The sequence below is a fragment of the Scyliorhinus canicula genome, chromosome 19 (genome assembly GCF_902713615.1).
Source record: "Scyliorhinus canicula chromosome 19, sScyCan1.1, whole genome shotgun sequence".
NCBI classification, from domain to species: Eukaryota; Metazoa; Chordata; class Chondrichthyes; order Carcharhiniformes; family Scyliorhinidae; genus Scyliorhinus; species Scyliorhinus canicula.
Genome location: NC_052164.1, coordinates 69,763,866 through 69,784,855, shown reverse-complemented (window position 1 = coordinate 69,784,855; position 20,990 = coordinate 69,763,866). Strand labels below are relative to the sequence as shown.

The 20,990-nt window shown below is 44.4% G+C and overlaps 1 protein-coding gene across 2 annotated transcripts in view; it reads right to left on the bottom strand.

Moving 5' to 3' along the window:
* Positions 1 to 20,990, bottom strand: part of robo4 (roundabout, axon guidance receptor, homolog 4 (Drosophila)) — a 177,077-nt gene that overhangs the window by 86,241 nt on the left and 69,846 nt on the right. For both annotated transcript variants that reach the window (XM_038779102.1, XM_038779103.1), the window contains exons 3-9: positions 13,236 to 13,393; positions 9,182 to 9,302; positions 7,275 to 7,413; positions 6,534 to 6,661; positions 3,030 to 3,154; positions 1,600 to 1,825; positions 466 to 587 (exon numbers count right to left, since the gene is read on the bottom strand). In XM_038779102.1, the coding sequence (XP_038635030.1) occupies positions 466 to 587; positions 1,600 to 1,825; positions 3,030 to 3,154; positions 6,534 to 6,661; positions 7,275 to 7,413; positions 9,182 to 9,302; positions 13,236 to 13,393 (1,019 nt within the window). The remainder of the gene's footprint in view (positions 1 to 465; positions 588 to 1,599; positions 1,826 to 3,029; positions 3,155 to 6,533; positions 6,662 to 7,274; positions 7,414 to 9,181; positions 9,303 to 13,235; positions 13,394 to 20,990) is intronic.

Here is a 20,990-nt window from a genome sequence, read left to right as displayed (position 1 = left end):
TGTTAATTGAATTTAAATTCCTGAGCTACCATGGTGGTATTTGAACTCGGGTCACTGCTCTAGGCCTTTGGGTTGTGTTATAACCGTCATGAGGACCACAGAGAAAGCATCATTGATCTTCCCATGGGACTCATGGAGTACAAGCTTCCCAAATAGGGGGCAGAGGCCACGGCTTGGGCCTCGTGATGCACTGATATAAAAGGTGGCCCAAAACAGGGCCGAGACAGACTAGTCCCCCCAGCAAGGACTGTACTGGGAATGACATGTTGCTTTACGTAGACCTTTGTATATAGTTAAAATAAATGAATGTTCAATTTCCACCTGCTTCCTCAAGTTACTGAAGGTTGCTAGCTCAGTTATGTAGTCACTGCACTATCATATCATATTTGAGCTTAATTTTCAGGTTTCCATGACTATTCCCAGATTGACTGCATACGATTCATGCTTATCTGTTTGTAATCATACCTTGTAACCTTTAATGATGCCGTTGTGTGACCCGGGAGGAGGGGGTTCCCAGCTGACTACAATGCTGTCATTCCTACTTTCTGTCCTTGCAACGATCACACTGTGAGGGGCTGAATCCGGCACTAAACATGAAGCACAAGGATAGAAGATTAATAGCAAATACCAAGCACTCACATCAAAGCCACTCTGCGTTAAAGATCATGCCTTTAATAAAGGCAAGTGTTCCATATGCCTTTTTCACCACCTTATTAACTTGCCCTTCTGCCTTCAGAGATCTATGGACAAACATGCCAAGGCTCTTTGTTCCTCAGAACATCCCAGTTCATTGAATACTTCCTTGTCAAATACTCCTTCCAAAGTGTATCACCTCACATTTTTCAGGGTTAAATTCCATCTTCCACTTCTCTGCCCATTTGACCATCCCATCTACATCTTCCTGTAACTCAAACTCACTGTTAACCACCCGGCCAAGATCCCTCAGATCTTGAGCCTAGAAATCTAGTGCAGCACTGAGGGATTGCTGCATTGCTGGAGGTGCAGTCTTTCACCTGAGGCATGAAACCAAGGCCCCAACTGTCAACCTTTTAAAAAATCTGTTCATGGGACGTAGGCATCGCTGGCCAGGCCAGCATTTATACTGCCCATCCCTAATAGCCCTTGAGAAGGTGGTCGTGAGGTTGGACGGATGTACCAGATCCCATGGTGCTTGTTTTGAAGAAAAGCAGGTGAGTTTGCCCAGTGTCCTGATCAACATTGATCTCTAGATCAACATCACAAAAATAAACCCCACAGAATATCTGTTATTATCATATTGCTGCTTGTTGGAGTTTGCTGAATGCAAATTAGCTGAGTGTGTTCTACATTACAACAGAGCTAACCCTTCACAAAGTACTTCATAGGCTGTAAAATTCCTCGAGATGTCTGGAATGGGATTTAAACACACAACCTTCTGACTCAGAGCCAAGATTGGTTCCAACTGAGCAGCCTTATAGCAGCAAAATCTGTAAAGGACCACACAAGACAGCCTGAAATAGGTCACAAGTACCACTGTTCTAGCCCTGACATGAAGTAGTCTTCTCCTTTCCAACAGATGAAGCCCACTGTAGGGCTCAATCTACTGTCTTCATCTCTCACCTTCCTCGGGAATCCTTCCATGCTTTGTGTTGCTGTCTGGACTGTAGAACATTCCGCTGAATGCCTGAACCTTGAACTCATACTTGTAGCCCCTTCTCAGCGTGGTGAGCACTACGTTCCGCTCGAGGGGATGGGGAACCTGCTGTCCCATCCATTCAACGCTCGGGGGCAGCAAAGAACGAAAAAAAACATGAAATCCCTCAATGTATTGAGAGGACAGAATAACCTGCAGAAGCCAAGGAGAGAAAACTGAATGAGTTTGTGCAGATGGTTTAGCACACTGGGCTAAATCGCTGGCTTTTAAAGCAGACCGAGGCAGCCCAGCAGCGCGGGTTCAATTCCCGTACCAGCCTCCTCCTAAAGGTGCCGGGATGTGGCGACTAGGGGCTTTTCACAGTAACTTCATTGAAGCCTACTCATGACAATAAGCGATTTTCATTTCAGATGAATGAGCTCCTCTTTGACCAATGGTTTGAATGTATTTCATCAAATGGGAAAATTCAAGTGGAATGTCTGGGTGAAACAAAACTGAGTTGAGCTTCCTAAAGACAGTAGTAAGACTGCTACAGTTCCCATCAATATCCTACAAATTCAAAGACTTGATTCTTACCCTGCAACTGCTATTGGAAGATTTTATTTGTGAATTTCATCTGATGTTAGAGTAGCTGGTCCAAAGGAATTGAATGTTACACAGTGGTCGGTATCACTTCAGATCTCAGTATTAAACCTCTTCGAAGCTGCTTGAGAGGGATGTGACTGTCCTGAATAACTCTCAGCAGAACACAACAATTTTCAGAAGATCAATGCAATGTATTCTCACGGTAGTGGCTGCCATTGTCGGGCTTCTCACCATTGGCATCGAGGGGTGAATTTTACAAATGCAGCTCCCAGTGCAGATAGAAGCTCATCTACTTTGAATATCAAGGATTTGTAAACCCACCTCCCACGAAAGCCCAATGTGCAATTCCAAGTACAATGTGAGGCTCCATGCCAGGGATGTACTTATAATGTCAATGTTGAACATCAGATTTGTTTAGCCTGCCCTCCTAAATTAACTACAGTGTGAACTAAATGTAGAGTGAAGGTCCTGATACACTGCCTTAATGATCTGTCTTATAATCAACAGTAGAAGAGTTTCTCTGTCATAAATTCACTCCAACACTCAGTGTGTTAATATTCATCTTACACAACCATTGAATCATTCCCATTCATTTATCATCTTGAGGGAAATGATGAACTACAGATATTATCTTCTGAATTAAAGAGAAAAACTCTTCAAAATTTTCAATGATTTCTAAATAATTAAGAAAACGCTTCAAGAAATCAGCAGAGCATTATACCAAACCAAGTATGCAGTGAGTCTCGTGGCAATCATATATAGAGTAAAACAATAATTGCTTGAACGTTACGGGGAAAGATCAGACATCTACCTTCCAGTGGAGATAGACATGTGAAGATGATGGAAGGGCAGTAACGTTATCGAGGTATATCCTAACATCCAACAGTTCCCGATGAATATCCTTCTGCCTGTCTCCCTGACCAGTGTCAAGAGCATCTGAAGATAATGAAAACAAATCATGAACTAGTAAGGCAGTCAGATCCATTGCAGGCACAATAATCCATCTATCTTTTATATACAAATATACAAACATATAAAATAAGAGCAGAAGTAGGCCATTCGGCCCCTCAAGCCTGCTGCACCATTTAACAAGATCATGGCTGATCTGTTTACATTGAGTTCTACATTCCCATCTATCTCCCCGCACCTCCCCCCATAACCTATGATCCACTTGCCCAACAAGAATCTATCTGCTTCCATATCTTAAAAATATTCAGTGATCCCATTTCCACCGCCTTCTGTGACTGAGCGTTCCAAAGTTGCAGAACCCTCAGAGAACATTTGATTTCTCATCTCTGTCCTATAAGGGCAAATCCTAATTTTAAAACATTGCCCCCTAGTTCTGGGCTCACCCACAAGAGGATGCATCCTTTCCACATCCATCTTGTCAATACCCTTCATGATCTTATATCCTTCAATCAAGTCAACCCTCGTTCTTCTAAATTCCAGTGGAAACAAGCCCAGTCTTTCCAACATATTCTCATAAGACAACCGGCTCATTCCAGGCATTAATCTCGTAAGCCTCCTCTGAACCGTCTCCAACACATTTACATCCTTCTTTAAATGAGGAGATCAAAACTGCACACATTATTCAAGATGCCGTCTCTGTGTAAATAAAGCATAACTCGAATCATACAAGACCTTCAGTGCAGAAAGAGGCCATTTGGCCCATCACGTCTGCAACAACCTTCCAAAAGAGCATCCTACCTAGGCCTAATCACCCGCCCTATCCCTGTAACCCTACCTAACATTTGGACACCAAGGGGTAATTTAGCATGGCCAATCCACCTGACTTGCACATCCTTACTTTTATGTTCAATTCCTCTCGTAATGAAGGATAGCATTCAATTAGGCTTCTTGATTACAAGCTGCACCTGCATACTAACCTTTACGACTCATGTATGAGAACACCTGGATCCCTCTGAACCCCAGCCGTCTGCAGTCATTCCATTTAAATAATCATCTGCTTTTATATTCTTCCTGCCAAAGTAGACAACTTCACATTTTCCTAGATTATACTCCATCTGCCAGACATTTGAGCAATCACTCAACCTATCTATATCTATCTGCAAACTCTGTTTGTCTTCTTCATAACATACTTTCCTATCTATGTTTGTGTCATCTACAAATTTAGCTACCATGCCTTCACTCCCCTCTCTAAGTCAATGATATAAATTGTAAATGTTGAGGCTCAAGCACAAACCCCTGCAGGACTCTGTTCATCACATCCTGACAATCAGACAATAACCCACTTATGCATACTCTCTGTTTTCTGCCAAACAACCAAACTTCAATCGAGGCTAATATGTTACCCCCTACACCATGAGCATTTTATTTTGCAATAACCGTTGATGTGACATCTTTTCAAATGCTTTATGGAAATCTAAGTACAGTACATTTACAGGTTCCCCTCTATCCACAGAATGTTACACAAAATGCTGACCAATTTTTAGTTATTTCTGTTTCTTATTCCTTTACTGCCTATTGAATGAGGGACAAAATGGAAGAAAGGAAAATACTAACTGCTCTGTCAAGCCTATCTCATTATGCCAAGTGTACCATGAGCAACTAGGGATGGATAATAAATGTTGGCTTAGACAGCAATTCCGACATCCTATAAATTAATTTTAAAAACTTTAACTCTGTTTCTCTCTCCGCAGATGATGCCAGACCGGCACTCAGTATTAATTTCAGATTTCCAAGATCTGCTCAGATACTAAATGAGGGCTCAGCTTGCCCTCAAATGTGGATATAAAAATCCCATGACACTATTTTGAAGAAGTTGGTTAACGTTCATCTTTTTTAATTTGTTTCGTTTTTCTGCAATGTTTTGGCTCACAAAATTAAACTCTTAATTTTAGGACCATTGGAACATTGGGTAAAAATTCACTACCACTGACTCTCAGAAACCCACTGCCGTTTAACACTCACTTGAGCATTGATTGGCAGTGAGCGGGATTTTCATCCGCCCTTGGAAAGAAGTACCAACCCATCCAGGCACAGCACTGCAGTGGTCAGAAGAGGTACAGCAGCACTCTGCCTGGAACTAAATCCCGGGACCGTTCTTAAGGTAGGTTCCAGGGTTAGGAGGGAAGGGGATGCTTTGGAGGCTTGGGAGGGGAGTGATCGTGGTATCGGGTGGACGGAGGAGTAGGCCAGTGGGGGAGGGAGAGCCAAAGATCCAAAGTCTTGGAGCAAAGTGCACCCCAAATGTGAAGGGGCCTCCCCTTCCTGCCCAAGGCAGAAAATATTTTTTGTCTGTTTTGCACTCTACTTGCACCTGCTTCCACCGGCCTAAAAGTTGAGGCTGGATGGGAAAGGACTCTGAAGTGGTCATTAAGTGGAGGCCCTGCCCGCCCAACTGTGAACTTGCATCTGGGTCACGGCGGGTGAGATCTCTGGGGGGAATCATCCATGCGATTGTATACTCCCCCCTCGCCTTTGAACCTACCTTTGGGTGGAGCGTGCAACTCTGCCACTGAAGCAAGAGTAGGCCATTCGGCCCTTCGAACTTGCTCCACCATTCAATACGATTATGGTTGAGCAGGCTGTGGTCTCAGCTCCACTTTCCTGTTTGCCTCACTATAACCCTTGTCTCGCTTGCCTAAGATTCAATAATATGGTTGGACAGTAAAATTAAAATCGCACCTTCTAAAGTGAACAGAAGAACACGATGGATATGCTACATAATCTCTGGTGCATGATTACCGAGATAGAAGGATCATTTTTCTTCTATCTTCTAAACCAGGGGCTGGTTTAGCACACTGGGCTAAATCGCTGGCTTTTAAAGCAGACCAAGGCAGGCCAGCAGCACGGTTCTATTCTTGTACCAGCATTCCCGAACAGGCGCCGGAACGTGGCGACTAGGGGCTTTTCACAGTAACTTCATTGAAGCCTACTTGTGATAATAAGCGATTTTCATTTCATTTCATTATTCTTCTAGGGGCAGAGTACCCCATTCATTTAATGTGAAATAAACCAAGTTCCCATCCATAGATGTGGGTCTGATTATATGTTTGTAATTATAAATACATGATCATAAAGAACTGTAACAGCAAAGACCCAGAAATAACTCAGCAATACAACTTAAAGCATCAAATCTCTCACTCCCCCCACTATTTCAATACAAAACATCACCAATTCTCGCTTTTACCCTAACAATTCAGACTATTATTTTTTTCAGTATTTTAAACTTACAAAGATTTCCACCACTATCTCTTGTTGAATGTGGTTTCAGGTTACTCCACTATCAGATCTTTGCACTTACCAACACTTCTTGTTGTTCTCAGCCAAACATTTCAAACTGAAAACTAACCTCGTACAATGAGGGAGACCGAAGCAGCAGCTGAACCCACCGCATTCTCCGCCAGGCAGGTGTAGCGGCCTGTGTCACTGGGAGTTGTGTAATGAATCTTTATCGTGTTATCAGAGTTCACCTCGTACCTGTTGAGTCGAAACTATGGTTAGAGCACAAAGAGCAAATTCAATTTTCATCCCTTCTCACCGATAAGCTATAATTCATGCTGTGGTGTCCGACCTTGGAACCTAGCAGCTCCCCATTCTGTGCAAAATAAAATACAGTTTAGAAGATAAATGAAGGAAACCATATATTTGAAAGTCTGATATTAAGAATAATGGTTTCTATTTCAGCGCGGCAACTGAGGGAGAGCTGCACTGTCAGATGAGATGTTAAATGTCAAGCCCCATCTACAGTCCCAAGTGAGCATAAAAGATTCCATGGATGGCTTGAAAAAGGAATAGGGAACTTCTCGCTGGTGATTGAACAATATTTATCCCTTTCCCTTTGTAATTCAGACTGCCCTGTGTCCGACGTTACAACTGCGGCCACATTTCAAAAATATTTCATTCGCTGTGCAGCATTTTGGGGTGTCCAGAGGATGAGCAAGATGATATATAAATGCAACTTTCTTCTTTGTTGCTTTTCCAAGTGCTTCCTCCAGGGAAACAGTCAGAGAAGAGAAAAATGTTTTAGTCCCAGGAGTATGTTGACTTGCCTGGAGTATTCAGCTGTCCATTAAAGACATGTTTTACTCACCTGCCTGTGGGGAGGTCTCCATTTTCCTTCTGCCAGTGTACACGTGGCATTGGATCACCACGGGTCTCACAGGAAAACGTCACTGTATCCCCGACTGATACCGTTGTGTCACTCGGCCTCTGGATAAAGGTTGGCTTTACTGGAATAAGATAGAAGCAGTTAGAGTTACGTAATTAGAAGTGAATCCTCGTAGGGGTCAGTACTGCGTGACATTCTCCCATTTCATCATCCCAGATTGAATGAAAGACTGTGAGAGTAATTGACATTTCACAAGTCTGAGTTACAGCAGGACTGACATGCCAGTGGCAAGTCCAGACACTGGATCAGTCAGAAGTGGCGTTGAAGCCTAATCTGCATTCATAAGAACAGAACGTGGGTTTGTCACACTGGATTGCAGCTCAGCTCCCAAAAAATACTAATGAGGCAGTGCTACCTTGTCAGAGGTGTGACATTAGAAACAGACGACATCCAGTTGCTCAAATGGATATTCACAGAATTGTTACAACACAGAAGAAGACCATTTGGCCCATCATGTCGGCAGCAGCTCTCTGAGTGAGCATTTCGCCTGCTGCCAATCTCCTCTGTGATACTGGGAGCAGGCTGATAAGACACATGGGACAGGAACAGAAACTGCCAAATGAGACACTGACTGAATTGACACTGGCCATCTGCAAGAGCACTCAAGTCAACACATAAACTTGTTATCATTATAATGACTTTGTGACTGCCCACTCACGTTTGCACAAAAGAACAAGACCATGATAGAATTGATCCCATTGCATTGCTGAAAGTTGAGCAAAGAATTCTCCTGCCCAACATTCCATCAAACCATGAAAAACAGATTATCCCATCATTGGCCTTATGTTCCATGGAGTATTTGGTCAATAAACTTCCAGACACAGATGATTATCACCTTTGTGGCAAGACAAATAAAAGAGACCATCAGACTCCATAATGGGCTAATAGCTGGTCAGACAAGAGGGTTTCAGAGGACAATGGATCTTGTTGAAATACCCTGGCTGAACAGGAGTATCATGTTTATTCCCATTAACAAGTTCAAGTCTGGATGGGGCAATAGAACTCAGGCCAGGTGTGGGCAAATACCTATGACGCGGTGCTAGCAGAACCAGTATAAAAGAAGAAACATTGGAACAGATCTTCAGTGATAACTTGGGAGTCCCCAGGCACAACCAATGCATGAAGAAGGTACCCTGGGTTTCGGGCCCAGAGAAGATATATATCGCGTGGTCGTAGCCTTGCCAGTCTTCTTCACTAAGTGTGGGTAATACCTTCAGCTCAACTGTGAGTCTGAGTCATATTTTGTGGGAATGAGAGAACTATGAATAAAATTAGGTTAAACCGTGAACTTGTGTTTGTTCTTTGTTCATTTTGCGCATAAGGGCACCTGTGTCAAACGTTTCAGTAATAAACTGGTCAAAGTGTCTGAAGTTTTACAGACATCTGCCTTCTTCCCAGCCGTACACATTATTCCTTTTTAAATATTCATCTGTAATGATAGAATTGATCCCACTGCATTGCTGAAAGTTGAGCAAGGAATTCTCCTGGCCAACATTCCATCAAACCACAAAAAACAGATTATCCCAATCATTGGCCTTATGTTCCATGAAATATTTGGTCAACACAGAGCGGGATTTTCCACACACACCCTCTTCCCACATCAAAGGAGGCCCTCCCATTGGTCGGTAGTGGAAGCTTCCAGTTAAATCATGGTCAATGGGGTTTACCGTTGTTCACACCCTCTGCCGGCAGGGTACACACAGTGGGGAGCTTGCTGTTGATGGGATTGAAAGATCCCAGCCACAGACTCTACACCTTCTTGTAATTCTGTTCTCAGGCTATAGTGAGGGAGTCAAGTACTCTGGAAATAATTGTACGGTTTCTCTCACCCAGTATGGACATTCGGGCAGCCTGACTCTCCCGCCGTCCCGCTATATTCATTGCTACACAGATGTACACTCCCGAATCACTCCAGTGAGTGTGGAAAATGATGAGTTTGTCAACAGTGATCTGCAGAAAAAGACAAAATATGGTTCTGAAACAAAATCCAAATGGACAAAGGCTTTCTAAATGATGCTCCCTTGCTAAACAGATTGAGCACAAATTTGTTTTTTAAAAAGTCAGAGCTTACTACTTAGGCAATAGTGGAACAGTCAATTTATTCAGCAATTCAAGTTGCTTTTGCTGGAACTCTTAGAATGTGAGTCAGAATATCACTGTTTGGAGTCTAATTGTCTACTTTGTATTTTCGAGAAGACGGTGTTCATTGTGACAAATCTTTCCCACAGTCTTAATATGCATTTAATAAGTCAAGAGTCAGACTTTTACCCAATATGTGAAAAAGTGGATGTTTATCGTTGTGAACAAAAAGATTAAGAGAATAAGTAGACCATACAGCCTGTCGCACCTGTTCCACCATTGAATAATTGAGTTTCCAATCACCATTGTTAGAATCCATTATTTAGGAAGTTATAGCAGGATACGTAGAAAATCAGGATTTTATCAGGCAAAGTCAACATGGCTTTGTGAAAGGGACATTGTGTCTAACTAATTTATTAGAGTTGTTCGAGGAAGTTACAGGGCAGGTAGATGAAGGAGAACTTTAGATGTGGTGTATTTTGGATTTCCAGAAAGCATTTGATAAAGTGCCACATCAAAGCTTACTACACAAGATAAGATGACATGGTGTATGGGGTAACATAGATAAAGAACTGGTTAGCTAAGAGGAAGCTAGGGGAGATGGTGGTGCGGTGTTAATTTCACCAGACTAATATCTAGTAGACCCAGGGTACTGCTACGGAAACCTGGGTTCATATCCTACCATAGCAAATGGTGAAATTTGAACTCAATAAAAAAAATCTGGAATTAAAAAACCAACCACTGTTGCAAAATCCCAACCAGTTTACTAATAGTTCCCTTTAGGGAAATCTGCCTTTCTTACCTGGCCTGGCCTACATGTGACTATAGGCCTACAGCAGTGTGGTTGACTCTTAAATGCTGTCTGAACAAGGGTAATTAGGGATGGGCAATAAATGCAGGCCTAGCCAGTGATGCTCAGATCCCATGAGCAAATTAAAAAAGGAAGCAGAGAGTAGGGTTAAATGGGTCTTTTTCATATTGGCAAGCTGAAGTTAATGGAATGCCATGGGGATCAGTGCTAGGCCTCAACTATTTACAATCTACATCAATGACTTTGATGAAGCAGACAAGAAGCCTCTCAAAAGTTCATTAGTCTGTGTAGTTATTAGTGCACTTGTTAGTCTATGGAGTTATCTTACCAGGAAAGCAGAGGAGGCTGGGTCATTTAATTTATTTGAGGCAGAGTTCGGCAGATTTTTGACAGACAAGGGAGTCAAGAGTTATGAGGAGAAGACAGCAAAGCAGAGTTGAGACACATCCAGATCAGCCATGATCTTATTAAATGGTGGAACAGGTTTGATGGGCCAAATGGCCATCTCCTGTTCCTACATCCTATGTTCCTATATTCCTAATATGATCTTGACCGACCTTCAGCTTCAAGTTACCAAGCGCTCCCGATATCCCTTGATTTCCTGAGAGACCAAAAGTCTGTCTACCTCAACTTGAAATATATTCAACAATGGAGCATCCTCAGCTCTCTGAAATAGAGAATTCCAAAGATTCACAACCCTTTGAGTGAATTAATTTCTCCTCAACTCAGTACTAAATGATTGCCCCCTTATCTTGAGAATTTGCCCCCATGTTGCTAAATTCCCCTGTAAGGGGAAACAACCTCTCGGTACCTACCCTAACAAGCCCCTTCAGAATCTTGGGTATTTTAAAGAGATCACCTCTAATGCTTCTAAATCCCAAAGAATATGAATGCAATTCTCTCATCATAGGACAACATCTTTATCCCAGGGACCAATCTAGGGAGCCTTCACTGAACAATCTCCAATGCAAGTATATCCTTCCTGCAACACAGTATTTCAGGCGTGGTCTTACCAAAAACCATGTACAATTTTAATAAGATTTCTTTATTTCTATACTCCAGTCCTTTTGCAACAAAGGCCGACATGCCTTTTACCTTCCTAATGGCTTTCTGTACTTGAATGCTAACTTTCTGTGTTCCTTGTATGAGTATATCCAAATTCCCTGAACATTAACATTTATAATTTTCACACCTTGAAAAAAATGCTGCTTTTCCATTCGTACTGACCTCATACTTCCCATATTAAAGTCCAGCTGCCGCCTTGTTCCCCACTTTCCTAAACTGCCTCTATCTCTTTACCGCCTCTTTGTGTCCTCCTCACAGCTTATATTTCTATCTAGCAGTCGCCAGGTAGAGAACGTAAGCATTGCTGAAAAGAGAAACATGTTGCCAAAGCTTTTCATCTTGCACTCGTCAGGACAAACGCAAGAATGCCAAATTTCAAAAAGATCACAAAAATCTATACTACAGGAGATAAGAGTGCTGATTGGAGAATCATCTTTGATTAGCCGAGGCATTGGCATGGAAAAAGCTGCGGGAACTACCGGCTCCCTATATTGTTGGGAATCCAAATAAAAAGACACAAGGCTTGAAAATAATCCTTTTGTTTGCAGAGAACAGCAGCCGGATTCTCTGTTCCTTTTTTAAAATGTATTTCTTTTCCAATAAAGGGTCAATTTAGCATGGCCAATCCACCTAACCTGCACATAGAATCAGAGAATCATAAAATTTACAGTGCAGAAGTAGGCCATTCAGACCAACGAGTCTGCACCGTCTCTTGGAAAGAGCGCCCACACCTCCACCCTATCCCCATAACCCAGCAACCTCATCTAACTTAAGGGCATTTTAGCATGGCCAATCCACCTGCACATCTTTGGATTATGGGAGGAAACCGGAGCACCCAGAGGAAAACCACGCAGACACGGTGAGAGCGTGCAGACTTCGAACAGACAGTGGCCTAAGCGGGAATCAAACCTGGGACCCTGGCGCTGTGAAGCAATCATGCTACCGTGCTGCCCCACACCTTTGGATTGTGGGGGGCTGGTTTAGCACAGGGCTAAATAGCTGGCTTTTAAAGCAGACCAAGGCAGGCAGCAGCACGGTTCAATTCCCATACCAGCCTCCCCGAACAGGCGCCGGAATGTGGTGATCAGGGGCTTTTCACAGTAACTTCATTTGAAGCCTACTTGTGACAATAAGCGATTTTCATTTCATTCCATTTCAACCCTCGCAGACACCGGGAAAATGTGGAAAATCCACACAGACAGTGACCTGGGGCTGGGATCAAACCCGGGTCCTCAGCACCACAGGCAGCAGTGATAACCACCGCACCACTGTGCCACTCCGGATTCTCCATTCCGATTGTTGCTGACAGCAAGTATAAATGAACCGCATAGGGCAGTGCAATGGCGCAGTGGTTAACATTGTTTCCTAATGGCACCGAGGTACCATGTTCAATCCCAGCTCTGGGTCACTGTCCGTGTGGAGTTTGCACATTCCCCCCATGTTTGCGTGGGTTTTGCCCCCACAACCCAAAAGATGTGCAGAGTAGGTGGACTGATCACACTAAATTGCCCCTTAATTGGAAAAAATGAATTGGGTACTCTAAATTTATTTTTAAAAATATATAAATGAGCCGCATTATGAAGTCAATTGATTTTGTTAAATTGGTTGTCATTGTAGCTATCAGCGCACTCAGGATTGTCCAATAAGTGCTTCCAAATCACAGAATCGCATCTAACAGTAGACAGGTTGTTCTGGGTTCTGCTAGCACAGGCTGTTACATTCTGTGCTTTGCAAATTTCGCTGGTTTCCACCCCATACCAAGCAAAGGAAACTCTCAGCTGGCCTCCTCAGTTAGTTTAGAGAATCCTAAGCATCACGATGGGTTCCCGTACACACTAGGTGACAAACTGACCAATATTTCTTCAAACAAAACCTTACTGCTGTTTGCAGCTGGAACAGACTAGGTTAGAAACAAGTGATGGACTCACTCTGTAACGCTCGTCCTTTTCGTTTAGAGGAGCCCCATTCTTCTTCCATGTGACAGTTGGCTCTGGGTGGCCTCGAGGTGGCAAGCATTGCATTTCTGCCTGTTCGCCCAATGCCGCAACCACGTTGCTTGGCTGCTGTCTGAACTCCTCCCGTAAGGCTGAAAAGAAACAAGATTATGAAAATAAGTGTATTAATATCCAGGTGCACCTGGTAAAATGCTTCTGAGGGAGAATCCATGCACAAGATTGTGCTAAACAATGGTGTCCAATGACCACAACTTTCCAATGACAGAAATTTAAACCAACCATTGAAATGGTTCATCAAGTCACAGCCATGACAAGAAAGGACCAATTATATTTTTTAGTGTTTCAATTCTTGGACAGCACAGCACACTCATGAGGCACAATTGTAACCAACCCCTCATCCCCCCAACTCACTGCAACTCAGCCACAGGCTTCATCCTTCCCCCCCCCCCCCCCCCCCCCCCCCACCACCTCCCTTAGCAATCTCTCATCCTTTGTTCCACATAGTGACTGTTCCTGTGGGTGACTCCCCACCTCTGCCACTCTCTGATTTTCAACTCTTGCTCACCGGGAGTAACATGCTTCCAGCCAGCTTCAGGTGGCAGTTAGCATCCTGACCTGCAAATGAGGCCCAAGGGTCTTTGAAGGCCCAGGCCTCGGCTGAGTCAATTCACAGAGGAATACCTTTCCACCCTGTACCATGTACAGCCCAGATGAAACCTGTGTTAAAATTGAATCTCTGAAGCTTGTGCACTTCCCTCCAGAATTTGGCTTGAGATCTAGGTTAACTCTCCAAGTTATATTGGGAGAATGCTGCCTTTTCAGGCGTGTTGTCCTCTTGATACTGTGTTGAGATCTACCCTCAGGTGATTCAAGGTCATGCTGGTTAAATAGCCTACCATGCTGTTGGAGATTGAACAGGAAATTCCTCTGGTGTTTCCTCCAACATTCCTCCCCTTCCCTCTCAGGTGGATGTAAAATATCCCAAAGTACTATTGCTAGGAAGAGCTGTACCATGGATAGTGGGTTTGCCATTGTGTCATCACTCACTGCAGGACCTTAAACTGATCCTGTAGCCTCGGGAGCCCACCCACCATCCTTAATTGGACAGCAAGTGTGCCCTTTGTCCATTAATTGACCAATCGTACAAATATTGTTTCCACAGAACAATTCCCAACACAACACGGGTCATAACCTTCCTTTCATTCCGACATTGGGTTCCTGATTCCAAACTGAAAATCCATCCCCAAGTCAAGATTTCACCATCCCTCAAGCGACACTTATTCTGGAAACTTCCTGACGGCTTCACCTTAAAAAAAAAACAGTAACTGCGGCGTTGCTCTACTCTTCAGAAGAAAGAGGTTACTTGATGATGGGCAGCCTGCTCGGGGTCCTCTCTGGTCTGAATGAGGGATGGTGGTTGGGGGGGAGGGAACTCAAGCCAGGCAGAGCAGCACAGCAGCTGGAGATGGGAGGAACAGGAGACCAAGGTTGTTGGTACAGGATAGCTCTCCTCCCCTGGACATGCTCCACCCAGATCCGCAGTGGCACAGAGAACATTTCCCCTCTCTCTTTGATCCCTGAGACATTATGGAATTGGCCGCTGCATGCCAGCCAGTGCCCTCTACACCTTCAGTGGAAATGGGCGTGAAGATCGATGAAAATCATGTACCATCAGCCTCTGCACTAAAGCTACAGATTTCAGATTCAACACCTCCAGGCAAAATCAACTTATGGCCATCAGCAATTGGGACCAAAACTGTGTGCTAAATCCAGACTTCAAAATATCAGGCTACTCTTATTTTCACATTTTTGCCAAAATAAGGTCTTTTTTCTTTCATTTCTCAGTTGAAGTGCAATGAGTACTAGAAGCCAGCAGAGGGATTCTCAGTCCTGACAAATGGTTTTCCAGAACAGATGATACCTCACCAGCAGTTTTGATACAATGTAAATACCTGCTGATTACACTGGGATTCACTGGTAATTATACCCCTATTTACATTTTCAAACAGGAAACACCTCTGTGATGTGATCCATAGTTCCGATGTTGGTTGGATTCGGATGTTGGTGCCAATAAGCGAATATATGCAGTGCAGGACCAGATGGCCCAGCAGTAAGATGCAAAACTCATGGTTCTTTCCCTATGCTCTCGCCAGCAGTGCTCCCCTAGCCAACCCCATCATTTACTGTTTGTGGGGCCTCGCTGTGTGCAAATTGGCCCTGGGTTCCTCTTCAAAAGAGTTGGCTACATTTCAAAAGTAATTCACTGGGTGGAATTGAATGTCCTTTCCTGTGGCGGGTTTGGTGGCAGGGGTCCATTTAATCAGGTGGGGGGGGGGGGGGGGGAGATAGAAAGTGGGGTCTCCTCCACCTTCACATCCCTGTCATAATATCCACTCATGTATATAATGAGATGCAGACAGGCAGTGATTGACACACAGGATGACAAATGAACACACAACACAGAACAACCAATCACCAGACAGGACACCACCACTATAAAGCCCACAGGACATTAAGACTCTCCCTCTCTCAGGACCCAACTACTGAGACAGTCAGAGTGCACAAGCTAGTGAACACTATTACCATGCGGTAGCTGGTAAGTCTGGTCAAGCCAGTAAGAGGTCATCAGTTGGATTTGTAGAGTGTCAACCCACAGCTGAACATGTACAGCAGTCCACTAGTTAAATAAAACAGTGTTGGATCATCTCCTGTGTCAGAAGTTTTGTTTCTAGCTTCACTGCATCCAGTTGCAGTCAACGTCGAACCAACCTGCCTAAACAATCAATCCCCACTCGGGTTACGTCAATGGCTGGAATGTTCTTGGACAGCTTCCGCCCCACCATCAATTCATTCATTTAAACTTTAATGTGTCAAGAGGTTGCACAGTTGGCTTGCCCTGCAGCCTACATGCCAGTTACTTGCCCACTGCCCCATTCATATTTGGATTCAATAAACTTTAATGCTACTTAAATGGAGAAAGACTACGGAAAACTGCAGCACAGAGGGATTTGCGGATAAATCACAAAAAGCTAATATGCAAGTTCAACAGGTATTTCAAAGGGAATGGAATATAAAAATAGGGAAATCCTGCTAAAAATATGCACAACACTAGTTAGACCAGACCTGGAATGCTGTCAACAATTTTGGCTCCTTTATCTAAGGAAAGATATATTGGCATTGGAGGCATTCCAGAGAAGGTTCACTCGGTTGATCCCGGGAATGGAGGAAATTTCTTATGTTTTTGGACGCAAAGCATCAAAACCATTACAAAATATACAACGTACGTGCAGAAAGACATTATGATGCTATTAAATTTGATTGCAGAGTCGCACAATATCCTTTTGAAGTGTTAAGTAGGTTGGGCCTGCACACAATGGAGTGTAGGAGAATGAGAGGCAATCTTATTGAGACATATAGGATTCTCAGAGGGCTTGACAGGGGAGATGCTGAGAGGTTGTTCCCCCTTGTGGGAGAGTCTGGGACCAGAGGACCATAATCTCAGAGTAACGGTCACCCATTTAAAATAGAGTTGAGGAGACATTTTTTTTCTCAGAGGTAGTGAATCTGTGAAATTCTTGACTTCAGTCAGCAGTTGAAGTTGAGTTGTTAAATATGTTCAAAGCTGAGATAGACAGGTCTCTAATCAGTAAGGGATCAAGGGTTATGGGGATAAGGCTGGAAAGAGGAGTTGAGGATTATCATGTCAGATCAGTCATGATCTCATAGAACAGCAAAGCAGACTTGATGGGCCAAATGGCCCTCTTTTGCTCTTGGGTGTTATGGTCCTATTGTCCTCCTTATCTGTGGCTGACAGGAGGCTCAGGTGGAGCAATTTCTACTGAATTCAACAGGGTTGGTGATCAATTAAAGGGAACCATGAGAGAGGGAGAGAGAATTTCAACAAACTTCTCAGTGCCATTCTTTCTTCAACCATGCTGATCAGTGGGCATGTTGAAGCAGGAACTGGGGCAAGGCAGGGTTAGGCACAGATGAAGTCAATATAATAAGCACTCCTGTGATAGTTTCAAAGGCGAACCGCATTGTTACAGAGTGAGCCAGCCAGCATTGGATCCCTTCCAGGATTCTACTGCCAGGAGGTGAAGGCCACCTCAGCCCCAGAGGTACCATTCTGAATATACATCAGCCACAATTTACTGGAAGAGAATGCTGGCATTCACATGGCATAGGGGATTGATGTGCATTGGGGGGGGGGGGGGGGGGGGGGGTATTGGGGGAAACAAGAGGTATCTTGGGTGAGAGTTCCCTCAATGGCTCTTGCTGCCAATATGCGGTTTGATTATTGCCCCAATGAAGTAATACCTTTCTTTCATTCAAGCCGTTGAAACAATGCCTCGTTGCAGGGCAAAATTGAGAAGCATGCAATAACAATCCATGGAGCCCCTGGCAGGCTACACTACAGGCACCTCCAGATCATTCCAGCCGCAACATGCAAACGCTGCTCTCAGTGGCACATGTTGGATGTTATAATGTGCATAAATGGTGCTTTTCAATACTGCATACACAGCATGACCAATGGCACCAGGAAATAGCCTTGAATGCCCAGGAGCCACTTGGCTATATCTTTGCAGGTCATATAGTGGTTTGGCCATAGACTGCCTTAAAGTAAGGACATTTGTATTAGCTGCCTTGGAGGTGAGCATTACTTTGCATAAATCAGTGCTGATGGTCACAAACAAACATCACGGGCGGGATTTTCCGATCCTCCAGTCGCGTGTTTCTCGGCAGCGCGCCTTTCGCTGGTGCTGGGATTCTCTCTTCCCGCCACTTGTCAATAGGATTTCCCATTGAAGCCCCCCCCCCCCCACCCTACCCCCACCCCGTGCCATTGGGAAACCCACGTGCAGGGATGCGCTGCCAGCAGGAAACGAGAATCTCAACGGCAGGAGAATTCTGGCCTATGTTGGAAGAACAAAATAAACTCTGAGCGCAACTCTGAGCGCAACTCTGAGCGCGCCGGGTGAATCCTGCAAGAGCCCCAAATTGCGCTCCACGCTGCGCGACGGGCCAAACGCGACTCCCACAACTCGCTCTGTTCAGCGCATTCTGGATCTCAGCCTCACTGGGCGAGATCCAGATCTGCATATTTAAATGAGCCATGAGGCTGCAGACCTCCCCAGGGCGCCATTGACCACTGGTTTCCACAAGCATGGACCAGGCATAACGGCACCTCGGGGTGGGTTTCACTGGCCTTCAAGAACCCCTGGGGCACCGGGGACAGGGCAGGGTTGTAATGAAATAGGTGGGGACACAGGGCCCAGGGTACAATCTATAATGCGTATTCTGTTGGACATTCTCCTGCTCTATAAAATTATGTAAATCCATTAATTGTCGCTAGAGAAGGCAATATAATTGCTTTCTCAAGTAAACAACATTTTGGTCACCTTCTCCCACCTTCACATGGTCCTTCTCCAATATTTCCCTTCCCTTTCTTGATTTCTCTCTCTTCTGGGGATAGACTGTTCAAAAATAATCACTAGAAGCCCACTGATTCCCACAATTACCTCAACTACACCTCACTCTGCTTCCTATCAGGAATCCATTCCATTCTTCCAATTTCTCCGTCTCTGGCACATCTGTTGTGTTGATTTTTCTTTATATATCTGCTCATGGTTTGCATATGTCACTGGCGAGGATAGCATTTATTGCCCATTCCTAATTTCCCTTGAGAAGATGGTGGGGAGCCGCCTTCTTGAGCCGCGGCAGTCCGTATGGTGCAGGAACATCCACAATGCTGTCAAGGATGGAGTTCCAGGATTTTGACCCAGCGACATTGAAGGAATAGTAATATATTTCCAGGTAAAGAATAATAATCTTAAAGGCTTCTAAACACTATTGAATGCAAGCCTAACCTCTCTAAACTTTCTACAAGAGACAATCTGCCCATTCGTGGTATTATTCGTGGACCTTTACATGGTCCATGTCCCACCCATGGCAATCTTGCGGAGGGCAGGGCAGAAGAATCCGACCCATTGTCTTTAACTTTTCTGGTTTACCAGGGTGAGGGGACTCTTGTCATGGAATCTCTCTTTCTCAAGTGTCTATACTGTGTATTCTGAAATGTTCTTTAAATGTCTGCCTCTGAACTTCTATTGATCTATCCCTTAAGCACATTTGCCAGCTCAAATGAGTTAGCTCCACTTTCAATCCCTCATAATTGCCTTTATTTAAGTTTAAAATACTAGCCTTGGATGCACGCTTCTCTCCCTCAAACTAATGTAAAACGCAATCATGTTATGATCGCTGCTACCTAGAAGTGCCTTCACCATGAATTTATCAATTAGTCCAATCTCATTTCACAATACCAGGTCTTGTATAGCCTGCCCTCTACTTGGCTCCAGAATGTGCTATTTGAAGAAACTATCCTGAAAACATTTATAAACTTTTCATCTATGCTACCTCTATTCATCTAATGTTTCCAATCTATGTGTAGATTAAATTTCCCCCATGATTATCGCTGCACCTTTCTGACCAGCTCTCGTTATCTCTTCTCTGTCCTACAATGTAGCTACAATTGTGGAGGGCCTTTACACCACACCCACAACTGACATCTAGAATTTAGAATTTACAGTGCAGAAGGAGGCCATTCGGCCCATCGAGTCTGCACCAGCTCTTTGAAAGAGCACCCTATCCAAGCCCACACCTCCACCCTATCCCCACAACCCAGTAACCCGACCCAACACTAAGGGCAATTTTGGACACTAAGGGCAATTTAGCATGACCAATCCACCTAACCTGAACATCTTTGGACTGTGGGAAGAAACCGGAGCACCCAGAGGAAACCCACGCACACACGGGGAGAACGTGCAGACTCCGCACACACAGTGACCCAAGCCGGGAATCGAACCTGGGACCCTGGAGCTGTGAAGCAATTGTGCTAACCACCATGCTACCTTGCTGCCCGACCTTTATCATTTGTCCTCTCAACCCAAATTTGGTCATCCTGGTTTCCTAAACTTAGGTCATCCGTCTCTAATGTGCTAATACCATTATTCATTAACAGTACCACCACTCCACTTTTTTTAACTTCCTGTCCTTACTATACGTCACATACCCTTCAGTATTCAGGGGTGTCATTCAAGTGGGCTGCTTTGTCCTGAATGGTTTTGAGCTTCTTGAGTGTTGCTGGAGCTGCACTCATCCAGGCAAGTGGAGAGTATTTCGTCACACTTCTGACTTGTGTCTTGAGGATGGTGGACAGACTCTGGGGAGTCAGGAGATGAGTTATTTTCTGCAGAATTCCCAGCCTCTGACCTGTTCTTGTAGCCACAATAAAAGTAAAAGTAAAATCACCATAGTCCCAGATGACCATAGGCTGCTTTCCCCTTGGGGGGTGAGGGGGGGGGGGGGGGGGGCAGAGCTGCCTGGTGGTGATTTAACCTGATGATCACCACACCTCAGGCGAGGGGCAAGGTTGAGAAGGCGGGTTAGCCCATATGCTACCTTCCACAACACATCTTTCTTTTAACTCAACCAAGGATTCTACTCCATTCCCCAACTATGATTGATAGGGCATTCAACTGCATTGCCCTTCTGCCCTTGCACATCCCCCTCCCTCCCTGAACCATGATTGGATTCTTCTGGCCTTTCCCTCCCCGGTGGCCCGGAGACGGGATGGGATGGAGGGAGTCGGAGCCTCCAAAGTCGGGGGTTTGGGTCAGTGACAGGGCAGGGTTTCTTAGGCTAGAGAAAATTATGTTCGCCTTAAAG